Here is a 16,039-nt window from a genome sequence, read left to right on the forward strand (position 1 = left end):
TGTCCTTACCATGACATAATTTACACTATGCTGATGCTAGTTGGTAAAAAAATATTTATATCTAAATATTTGGAAATAGTTAATAGTACTTAAAATATTTCTGTAAAAATCAGATAATAATAAAAAATAAAGAAGCAATGATAAACAGATTTTGGTGGAGCTCATAGATGAAAAAGTAGCTGCAAATGCAGTTCGAGTACAGCAAAGAACACAAAGAGAACCCCCTTAAAGGCATGAAAAAGAGACGAAAATGATCTCCCAAAACAGAAGTAATTAGGAGATACCTTATTGAAACATTGACATGCATGCACGAAAAACATAAAGGTCTTTTACTCATGAAATGATCCTTAAAATATGAGCTAAGGGCAAGCTTGCATTAGCAAAGCTTAGTGCAGAAGCAGCGGCGACGGAATCCTCGACATCTGCCGCCGGAGAAACCTTCGTTCCTGCACACCATCGCACAGTTGTGGCTACTCAAACATGCACCGTGGAACTTATGGCTCTGTGACTGGCAAACCCTTGCCTCAGTTGGCTGCACCCCCCATTCTGCATTGCATGCACACACCCAAACATTACTTATGCATACATATTAAGATGACAAGTGAATCACTATTAATGAGAACATGAAATATACTTACGCGAGGCTAAGACAATGAGGAGAAGAAAGAAAAAGCCCAACGATCTTTTCACCATTTTTATAGCTTAAGCTAATAAGCTTAGATCTCTGGATGAACAATCTATAATACTGATTAAACCTTGTTAACTAAGCTTTGGAGTGAAAAGCTCTTGTTCTACACCCCATATATATATACACAAAGAGAGAGGGGGGAATGCATGTATTCTAGTGGGTTCAGTGATGGAGTAGGATTAGTTTAGCATCTCATCAAAAAGTAATAATTTAGATTATAAATTTAAGTGGGGGAAATGAGAGAAAAAAAGTCAGTGGTGGGAAAGCTGAAAGTCCAGACTGAAAGCAAAGTGATGGAGCTTAAGTAGAGAATCTGATCACGTGGTTTGTGCAGATCACAGATGTAATTATGTTCCGTCCATATCGTCCACGTAAAATCTTTGTCGTCCTGTCCATTTGCTCTGTCCTATTTGGCGATTGCTTCCAAGTTCCAACTGGTAGCTCTTATATATTGTTCTGGGTTGTTCATCATATACATGTATCACCACACATTTGTCATGTTGAAACTGGTACATTGGTTCGATAGAAAAATGGTTGATTCGTAAATTTATACCAACGGTTTGGATCAGATTTTACAATCTTTTTATATTTTTAATAATTTATTAATTTAAATTAATTAAATTAACCACCTATAATTGATTCAATCATCCATTTAATTTCAAAAACATTCATCTTACGTGTACATAGCTAGGGTTAAATCTTGCAAGATGACAGTAGCTTGCAACATAGGTTAAACTTTAGTTTAATATTACTTTAGAAAAATGTTTTGAGATGTGTTTCTAAAAAGTTTGATTTATCTAATAAAAAAGTTTGATTTAAAATTAAATTTTAAATTTAAAAATATTTGTAAATTTTAATTTATTCTAGTTGTAGGAGTGGTTTTAAAAAATATAATATTTATTTTAGACATGGTATTATAAAATAAAACAAATGTATATGTATTTGAAGATTTTTAATTCCATTAACATTATGATATTTTAATTAAAAATATAAAAAAAATTATTACTTGTTATTAATATTTTGATGTAAGAAATATAAATTTGAATATTAAAAATATAATAATTACAAAATTTAAAATATATAATGTTATATATTTAAAATAAATTTCGATAAGAAAATAATTATATATCCAACATAAATATTATATAAAATCCATCTGATTATAAAAAAGAATTAAAAATATTATTTGATTTTCAAAAGTCTTTTCCAAACATGAAAATTAAAAATTAAACTTTTTTACGTTTGGATTCAAAAACACTTTTAACTTCAAAATCAATGTATTAGACATTGTTTATAGCTTAAAAGAAAGGTACTTTTAAAAAGTAATAAAAAACAAAATCTTAATAGATATGATAGTATGCTCTGCACATTTAATCTTGACTTGTGGTAGTTGCTTATCTTATTTCTTAATTATGAGGTTGAAGGTTTGATTCTTATTCATGGGAATGGAACATATTTCATGATCAACGTTTACCTTTTTAGAGAGCTTTTATGATCAGTCGTTTAATTTTAGAATTTTTTTAATATCATTTAAATAGAATTCACGCACTCTCGTTATTAAACTACCGCACAATGGTAGTTTATGAATCCATCCCATATTGTAGATGAGACAAACACTGTTAGAATTATGTGACCCAAATTCTAAGAGATTGCTTGCAAGTCAAGTTAAACAAAAATATATTTTCTTTCTAGAAGATTTAGTATTTATTAGTATAATATATTTAGCATTTATTAGTATAGTTTATTTGACTTACTAATTTAGCCTATAAATAGGCTCCTTTACAATCTTAGAATTAAGAGACACCCATTAAATTAGAACTCATAACACATTCAGAGAATTTTGTGTTTACGTTTGAGGGTTCTTTGTTTTTCGGGTTTTCGGGGTTTAGTTTTTATCTCCATCTTTTGTACTCTTCATTCTTTTGCCATTATAGTAAAATTATCTTTGCCCGTGGTTTTTTATCCTCTTTGGAGGGGTTTTTCCACGTTAAATTTGTGTGTTCATCTTCTCAATTTCTTCTACTATTTTTACTTGTTTGTTGCTTATTCGGGACGATCCTAACAAGTGGTATCAGAGCTAGTTTAACTTTCATAGATCAGCCGGTTCAGAGATGGCAGCAACAAGGTTTGAAATTGAGAAGTTCGATGGTGAGACAAATTTCAATCTGTGGCAAGTTCGGATGATGGCAATTCTAGTTCAAAATGGCTTGAAAAAGGTTGTTACAGGGAAAAAGCCTGAGAATCTAAATCAAACAGAATGGGAAGAGCTTGATGAAAAGGCCTTGTCTGCAATCCAGTTGTGCCTCGCGAATACAGTATTGCAGGAGGTATTGATGGAGAAGACCTCATTCGCCTTGTGGAAAAGGTTAGAAACTCTTTATACGACTAAGTCTCTGGCTAACCGTTTAGTGTTGAAACAACGTCTATTTACGTTTCGCATGAACGAAGTTGAGCTTCTTAAAGATCACATCAGTCAATTCATCACTCTTTTAAATGATTTAAAGAACGTTGAGGTTCATATTGACGATGAAGATCAAGCTATGCTGTTATTATGCTCTTTACCCTCTTCATACAAGTCTTTCAATGAAACCCTGATTTATGGCAGAGACAAACTCTTGTTCGAAGATGTGAAGTCATTTGTTGAGTAGAGACAAACTCGACAATGAGTTTGGTTTGAATAGCAAAGCAGATAGGCAAGCTTCCGTTTTGGTAGCATCAAAGAAACGAGACAAAAGGTGTCGCTATTGTAAAAAGTTAGGTCATGTCAAAGCAGATTGTTATAAACTGCGAAATAAAAAAGCTGCTGAGAGTAACGAGGAAGATGTAGCTGGTGCTAATTTGGTCGATGAAGGCGATGATGATTTCTTGTTAGTGTCAACGAGCGATAATTCCAAGCTTACGTCTGAGTGGATCCTAGATTCAGGATGTTCTTTCCACATGTGTCCTAATAGAGAATGGTTCTCCACATACAGTTCAGTTGAAGGTGGAGTTGTGCACATGGGAAACGATTCATATAGTAAAATAATCGGTATTGGTACTGTTAAAATTAGGATACACGATGGGACGATTAGGACACTCTCAGATGTCAGGTATGTACCTCATTTACGAAAGAATCTCATCTCCTTGAGTATTTTAGACTTGAAAGGATGCAGAATCAACATCGAGTCGAGCGACATTAAAGTATCTCGTGGAGCTCTCGTTTTGTTAAAAGGTAAAAGAACCGGCAGTCTTTATATTCTAGAAGGTTCTACAGTGACCGGTGAAATCAGACGTCCCTCGTCCGTTACGGAGTCAAAGTCAACTCATTTGAAGCGGAGGCAACTTGGTCATAGGAGGGAAAAAGGTATGACTGTTTCGTTGAAGAGAGGTTCTCTTTTGGATGCAGGTTTTGAAAAGTTAGGGCACTGTATTCGTGAAAATCAGACTCGGGTTAGTTTTGATTTGGCAGTGTACAAGTCGAAGGCTAGAAATCTTCCAGCTTCTAAGCATAGATTCGACTCAGTTAATTCCTTGCATAGTTCAAGATAGGCCCGTGGCGGGTTTTGGCAAAGATGGCATTGAAAGAATTCGTGTCAAGGTGGAGATTGTTAGAATTATGTGACCCAAATTCTAAGAGATTGCTTGCAAGTCAAGTTAAACAAAAATATATTTTCTTTCTAGAAGATTTAGTATTTATTAGGATAATATATTTAGCATTTATTAGTATAGTTTATTTGACTTACTAATTTAGCCTATAAATAGGCTCCTTTACAATCTTAGAATTAAGAGACACCCATTAGATTAGAACTCATAACACATTCAGAGAATTTTGTGTTTACGTTTGAGGGTTCTTTGTTTTTCGGGTTTTCGGGGTTTAGTTTTTATCTCCATCTTTTGTACTCTTCATTCTTTTGCCATTATAGTAAAATTATCTTTGCCCGTGGTTTTTTATCCTCTTTTGAAGGGTTTTTCCACGTTAAATTTGTGTGTTCATCTTCTCAATTTCTTCTACTATTTTTACTTGTTCGTTGTTTATTCGGGACGACCCTAACAAACACCCTTAACTGATGAAACCAATACTAAGGTTTGATTTTAGGATTTAAATATTATAAATTTGGATATTTATATATTTGCTACCAATTGAAAAATGAATGCTTTTTTATGAATGGAGTGAAATGTATATATAACGTTATGAGGATTTTCTTTTTCTTTTTCTTTTTCTTTTTCTTACAATGCGTGAGATTTCATGTTTTAGTCGAGAGAATCAATCGATAACAACAATGAAAACTGGTTTTATGTTACCCAGATATGGAAATGTGGAGCCTGTCCTGTAAGAAGAGCAACATGCATGACTCATATCTTACAATGCCAAAATAACTGAGGCTATCTAAAAAGTTACAGTGCTTTTTAACACAAAGTTGAATGTGAAAATAGGGAAGCATACAGCATTTATTTCCACTGAGGCAGTCCCAAATGCTGTAATTTACGAGGTTTAACTTAAAAAGACTTTACAAATTTATCTTATAAAAGAATAATTTGTAAATAATTGTTTAAATTGCTGCACAACAGAGGCTGTCTGGGGTAGGCGCCTTGTGAATAATTAGCTACCGATAGTGTTAGTGGGTAAAGTCGGGTCTAATAGAGACCCCATTATTTAAAAGATAAGAAAAAATTACATAGATTAATTTAATTATATTTTTTATTTTTATTTTTTATAAATCGGACTGAATTAACCGATCCACCTCTTCTTTTTTCTGATTTCTCAAAATATTTATTATAAAAAAATCAATAATTAATCATCCACGTTGTACCAACAAGTTAGTCCACCGACACTTTCAGTTATGGACAGATGTGATTTCTTTGAAGGACGTCTTGGGCTTTTCTGTAAAATGAAAAAAAAGCCCGAGCTGTCCCTTACGACAAAATTTTTATCAAACTTTGAATTAATTTTTTTAAAGTTAAATCAATCCATGGGCTAAGTTCTTCGGCTCGAGGCAACATCATTATTTCATTAAAAAATTTAAATTTTAAAAATAATAATAAAATATAACTAATTGCAACATTAGTATTTCCATAAATTATATAACATTTTAATTGATATAAAAATATGTTTAGTCTTTAAAAAATTATATATTATATTAATTTAGTTCCGATTTAATCAATAGAGTCTACAATATTGAGCTAATTTTATTGATTTTAAAAAAAATCAATATTACATTGACAAAATATATAAATATTATACTAATCAAAATTATAATGTTATTAATAGTTCACTTTTAAAATTGACAGGATTATTTTGAGAGAATCAATTTCAATTTGCTTAATATTGAAATAGAGTAGATAAACCATAAAAAAGTGATAAATCTTAAAATTATACATGAATTATGATTTAATATGCAATTGTATATATTAACTTTGATTTTATGCTATTTTATACATAAAATTTTGATTTGATTTAATTCTCATAAATTATTAACATAATTATTAATATAAAATCATTTTATATTTATATGTTGCATGCAAAAATATTTATATTTATTAAATATAAAAATAATTAATATCTTTATATCTTTAAATAAATATGATTAAATCAAATTTAAAATTTAAAATTTCAATAGCAATAAAAATCTATGAATAATTTTGAAGCCGGGCGCACCATTTATGTTTAGCCGGGTCGGGTTGTACTGCCAAATGCATAATCCCAATCCGCCATACGCTTTCTGGGGTTTAAGCACTTTGATTTGGGGTTTATGATTTATCAAGAAATTATCGATCTTTGCCTCTCTCTGTTTTCCATGTAATTGCTGTAATGGCGACAGCGCTATTTCGTAGCCTACGCAGAGCTTCTCGACTTTCCGATTCAATTCTTCACCATTCCTTCTCCCTCAGCTCCCAAGCAACAATTTTTAGTCCATCGAAACTCTTAGTTCTACCGAACCCGACAACTCTTCCGTGGGTTTCGAGGCATTTGAGCCATGGAACCGTGAACCTGGTGATATCACAAGGGAAACCCAAGCTTGAAACCCATCAATTTGACCCTCCAAAGAAGGAGAAATGGAAGACTAAGAAGAGGTTCAAGTTGCTGAAGAAAAGAGAGAAAGAGAAGAGAAAAGCTGCCAATAGGAGAGACCCACGTCGTCTTGGTCTCACTAGGAAGCCGAAGAAGAAGTTTGCTAATGCAGAGGAGAGAATTAAGTACAAGCTTGACAAGGTAAATCAATAGTTTCCATTGTTTTCTTTTCCTTGATTTTGTATCTTAATTTTATAGCAACTGGTTAAGCTTATGATAATAGTAGATTAATGATAACATGTATAGATGGCATTGGTATAATGGATGTTTCAGTTAGTTTGTGATGGTTCATCTTTATGTTTTCAAGTAATGCACAATTTGATAATAATTTGCAAAAGGAGGTTTATATCATGAATGCTTGATATTAAAGCATGCATTTTTTGCTGTTAATGTAAGGTATAAACCTTATTTAGTATGATTTGTTGCATTGGAATGTTGGCATTATCTTTGTTGTTGGATCCATTTTTTATTGAAGTCTTCGTGTTTGACACCCTTTCCCGGTTCATATTCAAACACGGGTATAGGGTTATAATCATTTAAGATCCTCCTAAAATATTGAGAACTTATTTAATATAATTGTACTCAGTACCGAACTGGCGGATGTACCGTTCCTTTTACCGGCACTGAAGGTATTAGTACCATTCTGTTTGATTTAACCTTTTAAGATCTTCCAAAAATTAGAAAATTTTGAACATACCCATGTCTAATATATACCCGTATCTAACACACATTCCCGAACTTCATTGATGTCATTCTGCTGCATTTGTTAGAATCTGTTATGTGAAAACTGGTTAACTCAGTTTATGTTTCAGGATTTGCTCTTTATTATTTATTGTCTTCTTTCTTTTCTTAGTTTCCCATGCTTATAAACCTTTAATTTATGGTTTTCGGTCTCTATGATATTTTGTCAAGGCCAAAATAAAGGAAGGGTTACTTCTTGAAAGACTTAAGCGCTATGAAGTTTCCAAAGTTCAGGGACCTGTGGTGAAACCACATGAGCTGACAGGTGAAGAACGGTTCTATATGAAAAAAATGGCTCAGAAGAGGTCCAACTATGTGCCAATTGGGAGAAGAGGAATATTTGGTGGGGTTATTCTAAATATGCATATGCATTGGAAGAAACATGAAACTGTTAAGGTCATTTGTAAACCTTGTAAGCCTGGCCAAGTACACGACTATGCAGACGAAATTGCCAGACTGAGTGGTGGAATCCCAGTTCAGATTATTGGTGACGATACTATAGTATTCTATCGAGGGAAAAACTATGTGCAGCCTGAAGTTATGTCTCCAGTAGATACATTGTCCAAGAAAAGGGTGAGTTTTGCTTCTCAAGTACCTACCTATATCTTCTTTTGGAGATGCACACATATCTAAACAATTTGCGAATTTGTAAGTTCTGATTAATTTAACAAGGAACCTTCCACTTGTCCAATACTTCGTATCCTCATAGACAAAGGTCATTATTTGGTTATAGTTCCAGCAAATTGGACTCTTGGTAAGGGCAAACTGGAAATAGTCCTCTTTAGCAGTATTTAAAGTGAATAGACTTTTCGATTTCTGATTTAATCATGTTTCCCTCCCATGTTCACATGCACAACCATCATTTTGGTTTGGTGTCTGGCATAGCATCATTTTTATAATCACATTTATGGTGATGTAGGTTTCAACGAAATGATAGCATTGCCATTATGTGTGTGTGTATGTTTTGTTCTAATTCCCATTTCCTTTTTATGGTTATGGGGATATGATCCTCCATAAACCCTCCAAGTGCATGAAAGCCTTGGAAAAAAATTAAAATACCAGTATCGGAATCTTACATTCATACTCGAATCTGAGTAAGATAGGAAACTGGTCCACAATTTGTTCTGTTTGCACAGTGGTCATGGTGCTTAAGATTAAAATATGGAACAATCTTCATTCATTTTCAAGATTTTTTCTTCTCTTTAGCCCTTTGAATTCACAGTATTTTCCAATCGTTTGTAAGATGCAATGACAGGTTTCAATCATCTTAAAGATGTCAGTGGCTTTCATCTTCTTGATAGGTTGCTGATACTGTTTACCATTCGTTTTATTTATTTCTCAGTCGTATCATATTATTGTCATTTGTCTAATCTTTTTCTTGCTTTGTTTGAGAATGGGAGGGAGGGGGAAGATTTCATTTGGTAGTTCGTCCTCTGGCAGCTAATAATGATCATCTCGTTTTCGGGTTTCATGAATATTCTTATTGAGGTGTATATAACAGTTGTCAACTAAATCATTGTTGTCTCTTCTTTGCAGGCGCTTGAAAAATCAAAATACGAGCAATCACTCGATTCAGTGAGACGCTTCATCGCTATTGCAGAGAAGGAACTGGAGTTGTATTACAGACATGTCGCACTCTATGGTGATCCAAATAACCGTAATCCGATCTCAATCTTGGATAGTCCAACAAGGGAAGACAAGGAAACAGAAACACTTGAAAAAGATAGTCATGATTTGAGTCCGACGCGCTTTTCTTCAGGTATTTCAGCGAAAAAAGTAGATCCCATAGATGAAGAACTATCAGAAACTGAAGATGACTTAAAAGGTGAGGACTTGCCGATGAGAGGATCAGATTCCGAAAAGGAAGTTTCATGTTTTGATGAAGAAAGTGAGGGAATCACATCTGGGTTGCATGAGAGTGACGAGGAGGAGGACTGGTCTTTAAGTGATTCTTGTTGTGATGAAGATGGTGAAGGAAGTTCGTATACAGAATTGGGTTCATTCAATGTTTCCCAAAGATATGATTCTAAACAATTGAATTCTTAACCTGAGTAAATAACTTTTTTTTTAGTATAAAGGTGATCTAACCAAGGTCTTTATCCATTCTATTCATGTTATTTTGATGGTTTGAGTTTATGTTTAATTTACAATGTTCGATTTGTAAGAATTAACAATATGTGAGATGTTACATGCTAACAGGAAAGAACAAGAATTTTTTGAACATTAATCTCATTAAAGTTTTTATCTTTGATATAATATCTAAAACTACTTATAGTTTCTTTCCAACTCTTAAATATCAAGCTTACGTTTTCTGCACTTATGAGTTATGTCAATCAAGCTAAAACTCAATCAACGTAAATAATTTAATTTTTAAACAAATTTACATGAGATAATATTATACTTTGAAAAGTAAAAAATTTAATTATCACCGGAGTAAAATAATCAATAATGACAAAGAAAACTATTCACAGGAATATATATAACACAAAAAGAGAGAATATGATTAGTTGGACCTCATAAGAGAAAAGTGGATGAATTAAAGTGTATACCTAAAACCAATCTTTCCCTTAAAGGTAGGATAAGGAGTCCCAATCCCCAACTTAAATGAAACTTAACTCACAATTTATACCTTTCATTATCCAAAATCCTTTTATTTTTTTCGACCTTTCTTTCTAATTTCATAATTAAATTAAAATATTATCATATGATTTTAGGATAGATTTAAAATAAAAACAAATTATCTTCAATTAGGTAGAACCCTAATTTATATTATCTGTACATATTATTATATTTTTGAGAAATCTTGCATAATTTAATATTATAATTGATTTGTTTTGAAATATCTTACATATTTTAATGTTGTAATTGATTTATTAAAAGTAGAGATTATAATTGATTAATAGTAATTTGGTAACTGTAAAAAAGATATATCTCAACAGAAATGTATGGATTGAATTGAGTTAGGCATAGATTTAAGAAAAAAATTTAAAATTTTATTTTTCTATGTTATTTTAATAAAATATTTAATATTCTAAATCGAATTCAATCTATTTGAACTAAAAATAATTCATTTTAAACTCAATATATTTCAAATAGAAAAACAAATAATCATAGAAATAATTTATATTAACCTAAGCAAATGGTTGTTGCTTGCTGGTAGGAGACATTGAAACTTCAACTATTGCAAATGAATGTAACAAAATTAAAATTTACAAAGAAAATTAGGGTTTTTATCAATCAGGTTATAAAATGAAAAAAATTCTACCGAAAAAATTTATAATTCCATAAAAAAATAAATTTTCCTTTTTTATCTCTTCGGTAATTTTCTAATAAAGTTTTAGTCTTTTTATATATATCTATATATGAGATGACTTTATGTCTCATTCAAAACTTTACAAAATATCCCCTTGTTATATGGGTACATATCTTGCCTTTTCAATAATTATCTTTTTCAATTTTTTCCATGTATTTTAGTTGATATCTAAATTAATTTGCATTACAATTTTCATTAAATTCATGATTTTCTTACATCATTTTCACTATATATTTTTATATTTCCTCTATTTTTTTCTCATTTTTCACAATAATTTAAAAAAAAAGGTGAGAATGAACAAATATACAAATTCTAATTCAGTACAGTTTAATCAACATAAAATATTTTTATGTACTGCTTTTTTATTACTTTGGTTTGACTAAAATAAAAATATATGTATTATTATATATTTTTATCAAATAATTGGCTCTACGCATGAGATCTCGCGAAATGGCCCTAAACAAGGCATGAGTTTCAACTATGTTTTATTTTTAATTTTTAAAATATAAAAAGGTAGTATAACATAAAAATCTAAATAAGGAATAAAAATTTTAGATATTATAAAGTTGTTTTCAAGATTTCATATACTAGTACAGTATTCCTATAAAATAAAAGGAAAGCATCCCATGTGAATCACATGATGTGATTATTATTAATATTTCTTCCTTCTCACTCAAAATTAGGAAAAAGAAAATTATGGGCTGGAATTGAGGTTTTTCACGTTTCAATTCAGTGCTTCATGTTACTAAGTAACTTATTTATCACTCTCTTAATGTTAATTGATGAAAAGATCAACATTTTAGAGAAGAGAAAAAAAACAATGTTGCTCCATAAAAATAAATATATATTTGACATTATTATTAATTCTTTGTAAAAATGGATCAATATTCAAATAAAGTCCGTGAAAAGTTCTAGAGAATTTCGATTCTAGTAAGCATAATGTCTACACAAGTTCAGACTCCTTAAGCCTAAAAAGCTTATGTGGCACGGAAATGATTTGTTTCATTACAAGGAAAATTTCTACATAACTTAACCAGCATGTCGTCCTTCTCCATTATTGAGTAGCCAATAGACATGGACGATAACGAGCATTCCGAATCAACTATGAATACTAAACATTAATTTTATCCCCAAATAGGACCTCTCACTCTTTTATTTTGCCATTACCATCTTCAATCTTTCATCAAATTTCCCTTGCAAATGATGTAATTATATTGTTTAGATCTGTGTATGGATGGAATTACTGCCCATTATAAGCGCAATCAGATAATTTTTATATAAATGATCACTAAAATTTTGATTAAGCCTAAATTAAAATGATTCACCTAAACAATTCTAATAATATGTTGAATCTAGCAAAACAAATATTATTTTTGTATACACAAATTGTATTATGAATTTGAATGTCAAACTCCAATCACCATTTTATAATATTTTTACCTAAATTTATATTTTTAAAAAAATTAAAAAGGATATGGAGTTTTGGATAAATTTGAAAAACAGACATAAAAAAAACAATTTAAATGATCCCACCTTTCCTATTAGATCGGTCTGAAAAACCGGAATTAAAACATATGCAAACAAAATCTTAAATTTAATTGTAAAATTAATAAAAAATCAAAATTCCGGTTTTTTTCTCTATTATTTTCCCTTTATAAGCACCCCTTTCTCGCCTTCTGTTACTCCCTCTCTTATACTATTTTCTCCTTCTTCACTCCTCTGTTTCAGAATCAAAATCTCTCTTTCTCGTCAATATGGCAGCAAATGGCGTTGTTTCTGACAAGAGCTTGATCGTCAGCTTCGGTGAGATGCTGATCGATTTTGTCCCCACTGTCTCCGGTGTTTCTCTAGCCGAAGCTCCCGGCTTCCTCAAAGCCCCTGGCGGTGCTCCGGCTAACGTGGCCATTGCTGTTGCTAGACTCGGAGGCAAAGCGTCATTTGTCGGAAAACTTGGGGACGACGAGTTCGGTCATATGCTGGCCGATATTCTCAAGCAAAACAGTGTCTCCGGTGACGGGATCTTGTTTGACCAAGGCGCTAGAACTGCTCTTGCCTTCGTTACGTTACGCGCCGACGGAGAGCGTGAGTTCATGTTCTATAGGAATCCTAGCGCCGACATGCTGTTGAAGCCGGAGGAGTTGAACGTTGATCTTATCAGATCTGTAAGTGATCTTATTATAGTCTTCCTTCAACTTAACAAATCTGTTAATTGCTTTTCTTTGATCTCTTTTATTTTGTTGTTTCTGCGTTTTCTCTTCTTTCTTTAATGTTGACTTGAAAGCAATAGCTTGAATGAAAAGGAGCGGTGGTTCTCACGCGCCAGAGCGTGAGCGTTGCCTTTCAGTATTAAAAGATCCATCTGTTCTTTAGAGGACCCACGCACAGTATCTAAGCTCTGAAATATTTGTCTGTTTTTTTCTCGATCAATTTTCTCAAAATTCTGGCTTTGATATCGTCACCTGCCGTTGATGGAATGGCCGAATGTGGGAAATAAAAAACAAACAATTATTCTAGTTTGACTATCGACTTCGGCGTGTGAAGTGTTGTAATTATAGTGTAGATTTAGTTGTTCCTTAATTTGTAATTCCAATTTTTTTATTTTATTTTGCATATCTTTCTAATTATTTGTGTTGCAGATTTTATTTTTCATATCTTTTTTATTCTCTATGTCAGAGATTTCTGTCTAAGTTTTAAATCTGTCTTATTCTTTTAAGAGTTTAATGTATTTTACTGCTTGGTGGGATATTATTTAGGGAAATTTTAAATTAATTTTAATTTTTTTTTGCTTGCAGTCCAAGGTATTTCACTATGGATCAATAAGTTTGATCGTGGAGCCATGCAGATCAGCTCATTTAAAGGCAATGGAAGTAGCCAAAGGAGCTGGTGCATTGCTCTCATATGATCCAAACCTTCGCTTGCCACTTTGGCCTTCAGCTGATGAGGCTAGGAAACAGATTTTGTCCATTTGGGATAAGGCAGATATTGTCAAGGTTAGTGATGTCGAGCTCGAGTTCCTCACCGGTAGCAACAAAGTCGACGACGAAACTGCCATGAAACTTTGGCGACCCAACTTTACACTGCTCTTGGTCACCCTTGGTGAAAAGGGTAGCCGATACTACACCAAGGTATGCTTAAATTCAGCCCATCAGTCTCTGGGTATTCTTATTGGACAATCTTTATCTTATCTAACTCAGATAAAAGATTATATGAAAAAACTTATAAAAATTATCAGATACATTTATTAGATGCGTTTTATATCTGAGTATAGTAACTTAAAATTTGACTTTTAGTTGTCAGTGTGGGTGATGCATTTAATTTTTGCTGGTTGATAATTGGCTTTTTGGTTGAGATTTTTTTAGGTTTGAATTGCTTGTGCTGGAATTGCTGATTATATATATATGCTTAAAGAGTTCTAATTGGTAAAAGTTAAAAATACTAAATTAGCACATATTAATTGATAGAATTATGTAATCTTATATTGTAAAAACTATATATTTTTGCTCCACTCCATTGGAATTGATGTCCATTGAGTAATGCCAAAGGCTAAAAACAATTCATAAACTAAAGCTTTGGGTCCCTATTCTGCAACTTGGAGGGTTTTTCTTTGGTTAATTATTATTATACAGGGTTGGTGGTAGGTGGTTTCTTCAACCTGAACTAAAATTCTGTGTGCATTTGGGTATATCTAATTCAGAAAAAAATGGGTCCACCAATGTCATATTTCGATATTTTTTAGGTATGAAAATATAATAAACAAAAACAATGTTTTATATTTTAAACTTTGGGCACGATTAAATGACATTTAGTGTATATATCAGATCTTGATAGAATCGATAATGATTAATGCGACATTTCTTGTTTCTTTCAAAATGTCAGAATTTCCGTGGGGCAGTCGATGCTTTCCATGTCAATACCGTGGACACAACTGGCGCCGGTGACTCCTTTGTTGGTGCATTGCTATGCAAGATTGTTGAAAACCCAACCATTCTTGAGGTAAACCACATCTACATCTTCGTCTATATATGCAATTTTGATTAAAATTTGTTCTAAAAATGGGTGGTTTTTCCTGAAATACTACAGGATGAAGCAAAATTAAGGGAAGTGTTGAAATTTGCAAATGCATGTGGAGCCATCACGACGACCAAAAAGGGAGCAATCCCTGCACTACCAACCGTGGCCGATGCCCTTGCCTTAATCAATGGAGCTTAGATTTTAAGCAACTTGAATAATTTGCACGTTGTTTTGCCTCCCGTGATTATCCTTTCATTTCAAAGAATTCTCAATTTATTCCCCTTTGATATGCGACCTTTGTTCCCCCCACACCCGATTGCTTGTGTTGTAATGATGGAAAAGGCTTTGTGGTTTTAAGCGTGTAGGAAATTCTTTTCCCTCTTTTATAATTTTGCAATGTGATTATCGAGCTTGTTCTGTCATCATTTAAAGTTTAAACTGAACATCGAAGTAAATTTGAACATTGTGCGTATTTTGATAAACGAATTTTGATTTTAAAATAGGTTGATGAAATTTTATTCAAATATTACAAAAGCAAATGCAAATATTTGATACATAACGGCTTTACCATCACCACATCTCAAAATCTAAACTCTGATTCTTTTTATGTCATTTCAACCGTTGTTATATTCGCAACATATTTTTTTACACTAAAACATGTAAAATTTGTAAAACTAAATTCAACTTCTCCCTTAAAATAAATTTAATTTTATGTGGGAAACAAAATATTCTCTCCAGTCCCTTTCTTAATTTTGAAAATAAAAAATCACGATATTAATATTTTTAATTTGTTGTGCATAATTTTGGTTGGTATAATAATAATTTTAGCCCTCTATATTTACCTATTTTATTAATTTAGTTTTAATTCTAAAAAATTCAACAAAATTAATTTTAATTTGTAAAAATATTGTGGGTTAAATTTATTAAATCATGATGAAGTTGATAAAATTTATAAATTAAATAATTAAATTTATTAATATATCAATCAAATTTATGTAAAATTGATAAAAAAATAAAATTAAACCCCTTTAGTTATTCAATTTCAAAACTAAAAGGAATTAAATGGTTTAGGTTTTTTTGGAAATGTATTTTTTTCTGAAACAATGCGAGTGCACGTAGGTTTAACCGTCTATATACCATGAGGCATGAAGCACAGACAAACATAATTCTGGCCTGCAAAGTACATTTCTGACATTCTTGGATGATCCTATTATTAATTTCAAGTGATTTTCATGTT

At 31.8% G+C, this 16,039-nt stretch overlaps 3 protein-coding genes across 3 annotated transcripts; 2 read left to right on the forward strand and 1 right to left on the reverse strand.

The window, feature by feature from the left end:
- Nucleotides 1-138: 138 nt before the first annotated feature.
- On the reverse strand, nt 139-959 carry LOC107890541 (defensin-like protein 1). Its single transcript, XM_016815022.2, has 2 exons — nt 639-959; nt 139-546 (listed from the first exon to the last, which is right to left on the reverse strand). Exons 1-2 carry the CDS (start codon nt 691-693, stop codon nt 377-379), a joined length of 225 nt encoding a protein of 74 aa, XP_016670511.1. The 5' UTR covers nt 694-959; the 3' UTR covers nt 139-376.
- Nucleotides 960-6,328: 5,369 nt separating this feature from the next.
- On the forward strand, nt 6,329-9,724 carry LOC107890542 (uncharacterized CRM domain-containing protein At3g25440, chloroplastic). Its single transcript, XM_016815024.2, has 3 exons — nt 6,329-6,878; nt 7,650-8,051; nt 9,015-9,724. The coding sequence occupies exons 1-3, from the start codon at nt 6,477-6,479 to the stop codon at nt 9,522-9,524; spliced, it is 1,314 nt and encodes a 437-aa protein (XP_016670513.1). The 5' UTR covers nt 6,329-6,476; the 3' UTR covers nt 9,525-9,724.
- A 2,584-nt stretch (nt 9,725-12,308) lies between these two features.
- On the forward strand, nt 12,309-15,227 carry LOC107890543 (probable fructokinase-4). The gene is made up of 4 exons (XM_016815025.2): nt 12,309-12,953; nt 13,584-13,916; nt 14,668-14,784; nt 14,872-15,227. Exons 1-4 carry the CDS (start codon nt 12,546-12,548, stop codon nt 14,998-15,000), a joined length of 987 nt encoding a protein of 328 aa, XP_016670514.2. The 5' UTR covers nt 12,309-12,545; the 3' UTR covers nt 15,001-15,227.
- The last annotated feature ends 812 nt before the right edge of the window (nt 15,228-16,039 follow it).

The sequence above is a fragment of the Gossypium hirsutum genome, chromosome D09, assembly GCF_007990345.1.
Source record: "Gossypium hirsutum isolate 1008001.06 chromosome D09, Gossypium_hirsutum_v2.1, whole genome shotgun sequence".
Taxonomy (NCBI): domain Eukaryota; kingdom Viridiplantae; phylum Streptophyta; class Magnoliopsida; order Malvales; family Malvaceae; genus Gossypium; species Gossypium hirsutum.

Excerpts from the sequence above, each read along its gene's own strand:
- LOC107890541 (XM_016815022.2), bottom strand. The coding sequence starts at position 693 with ATGGTGAAAAGATCGTTGGGCTTTTTCTTTCTTCTCCTCATTGTCTTA. Across the intron at positions 547-638 it reads CCTCATTGTCTTAGCCTCGC|AATGGGGGGTGCAGCCAACT; the intron begins GTAAGTATATTT and ends CATGCAATGCAG.
- LOC107890542 (XM_016815024.2), top strand. The coding sequence starts at position 6,477 with ATGGCGACAGCGCTATTTCGTAGCCTACGCAGAGCTTCTCGACTTTCC. Across the intron at positions 6,879-7,649 it reads TTAAGTACAAGCTTGACAAG|GCCAAAATAAAGGAAGGGTT; the intron begins GTAAATCAATAG and ends TATTTTGTCAAG. Across the intron at positions 8,052-9,014 it reads ATACATTGTCCAAGAAAAGG|GCGCTTGAAAAATCAAAATA; the intron begins GTGAGTTTTGCT and ends TCTTCTTTGCAG.
- LOC107890543 (XM_016815025.2), top strand. The coding sequence starts at position 12,546 with ATGGCAGCAAATGGCGTTGTTTCTGACAAGAGCTTGATCGTCAGCTTC. Across the intron at positions 12,954-13,583 it reads ACGTTGATCTTATCAGATCT|TCCAAGGTATTTCACTATGG; the intron begins GTAAGTGATCTT and ends TTTTGCTTGCAG. Across the intron at positions 14,785-14,871 it reads AAAACCCAACCATTCTTGAG|GATGAAGCAAAATTAAGGGA; the intron begins GTAAACCACATC and ends GAAATACTACAG.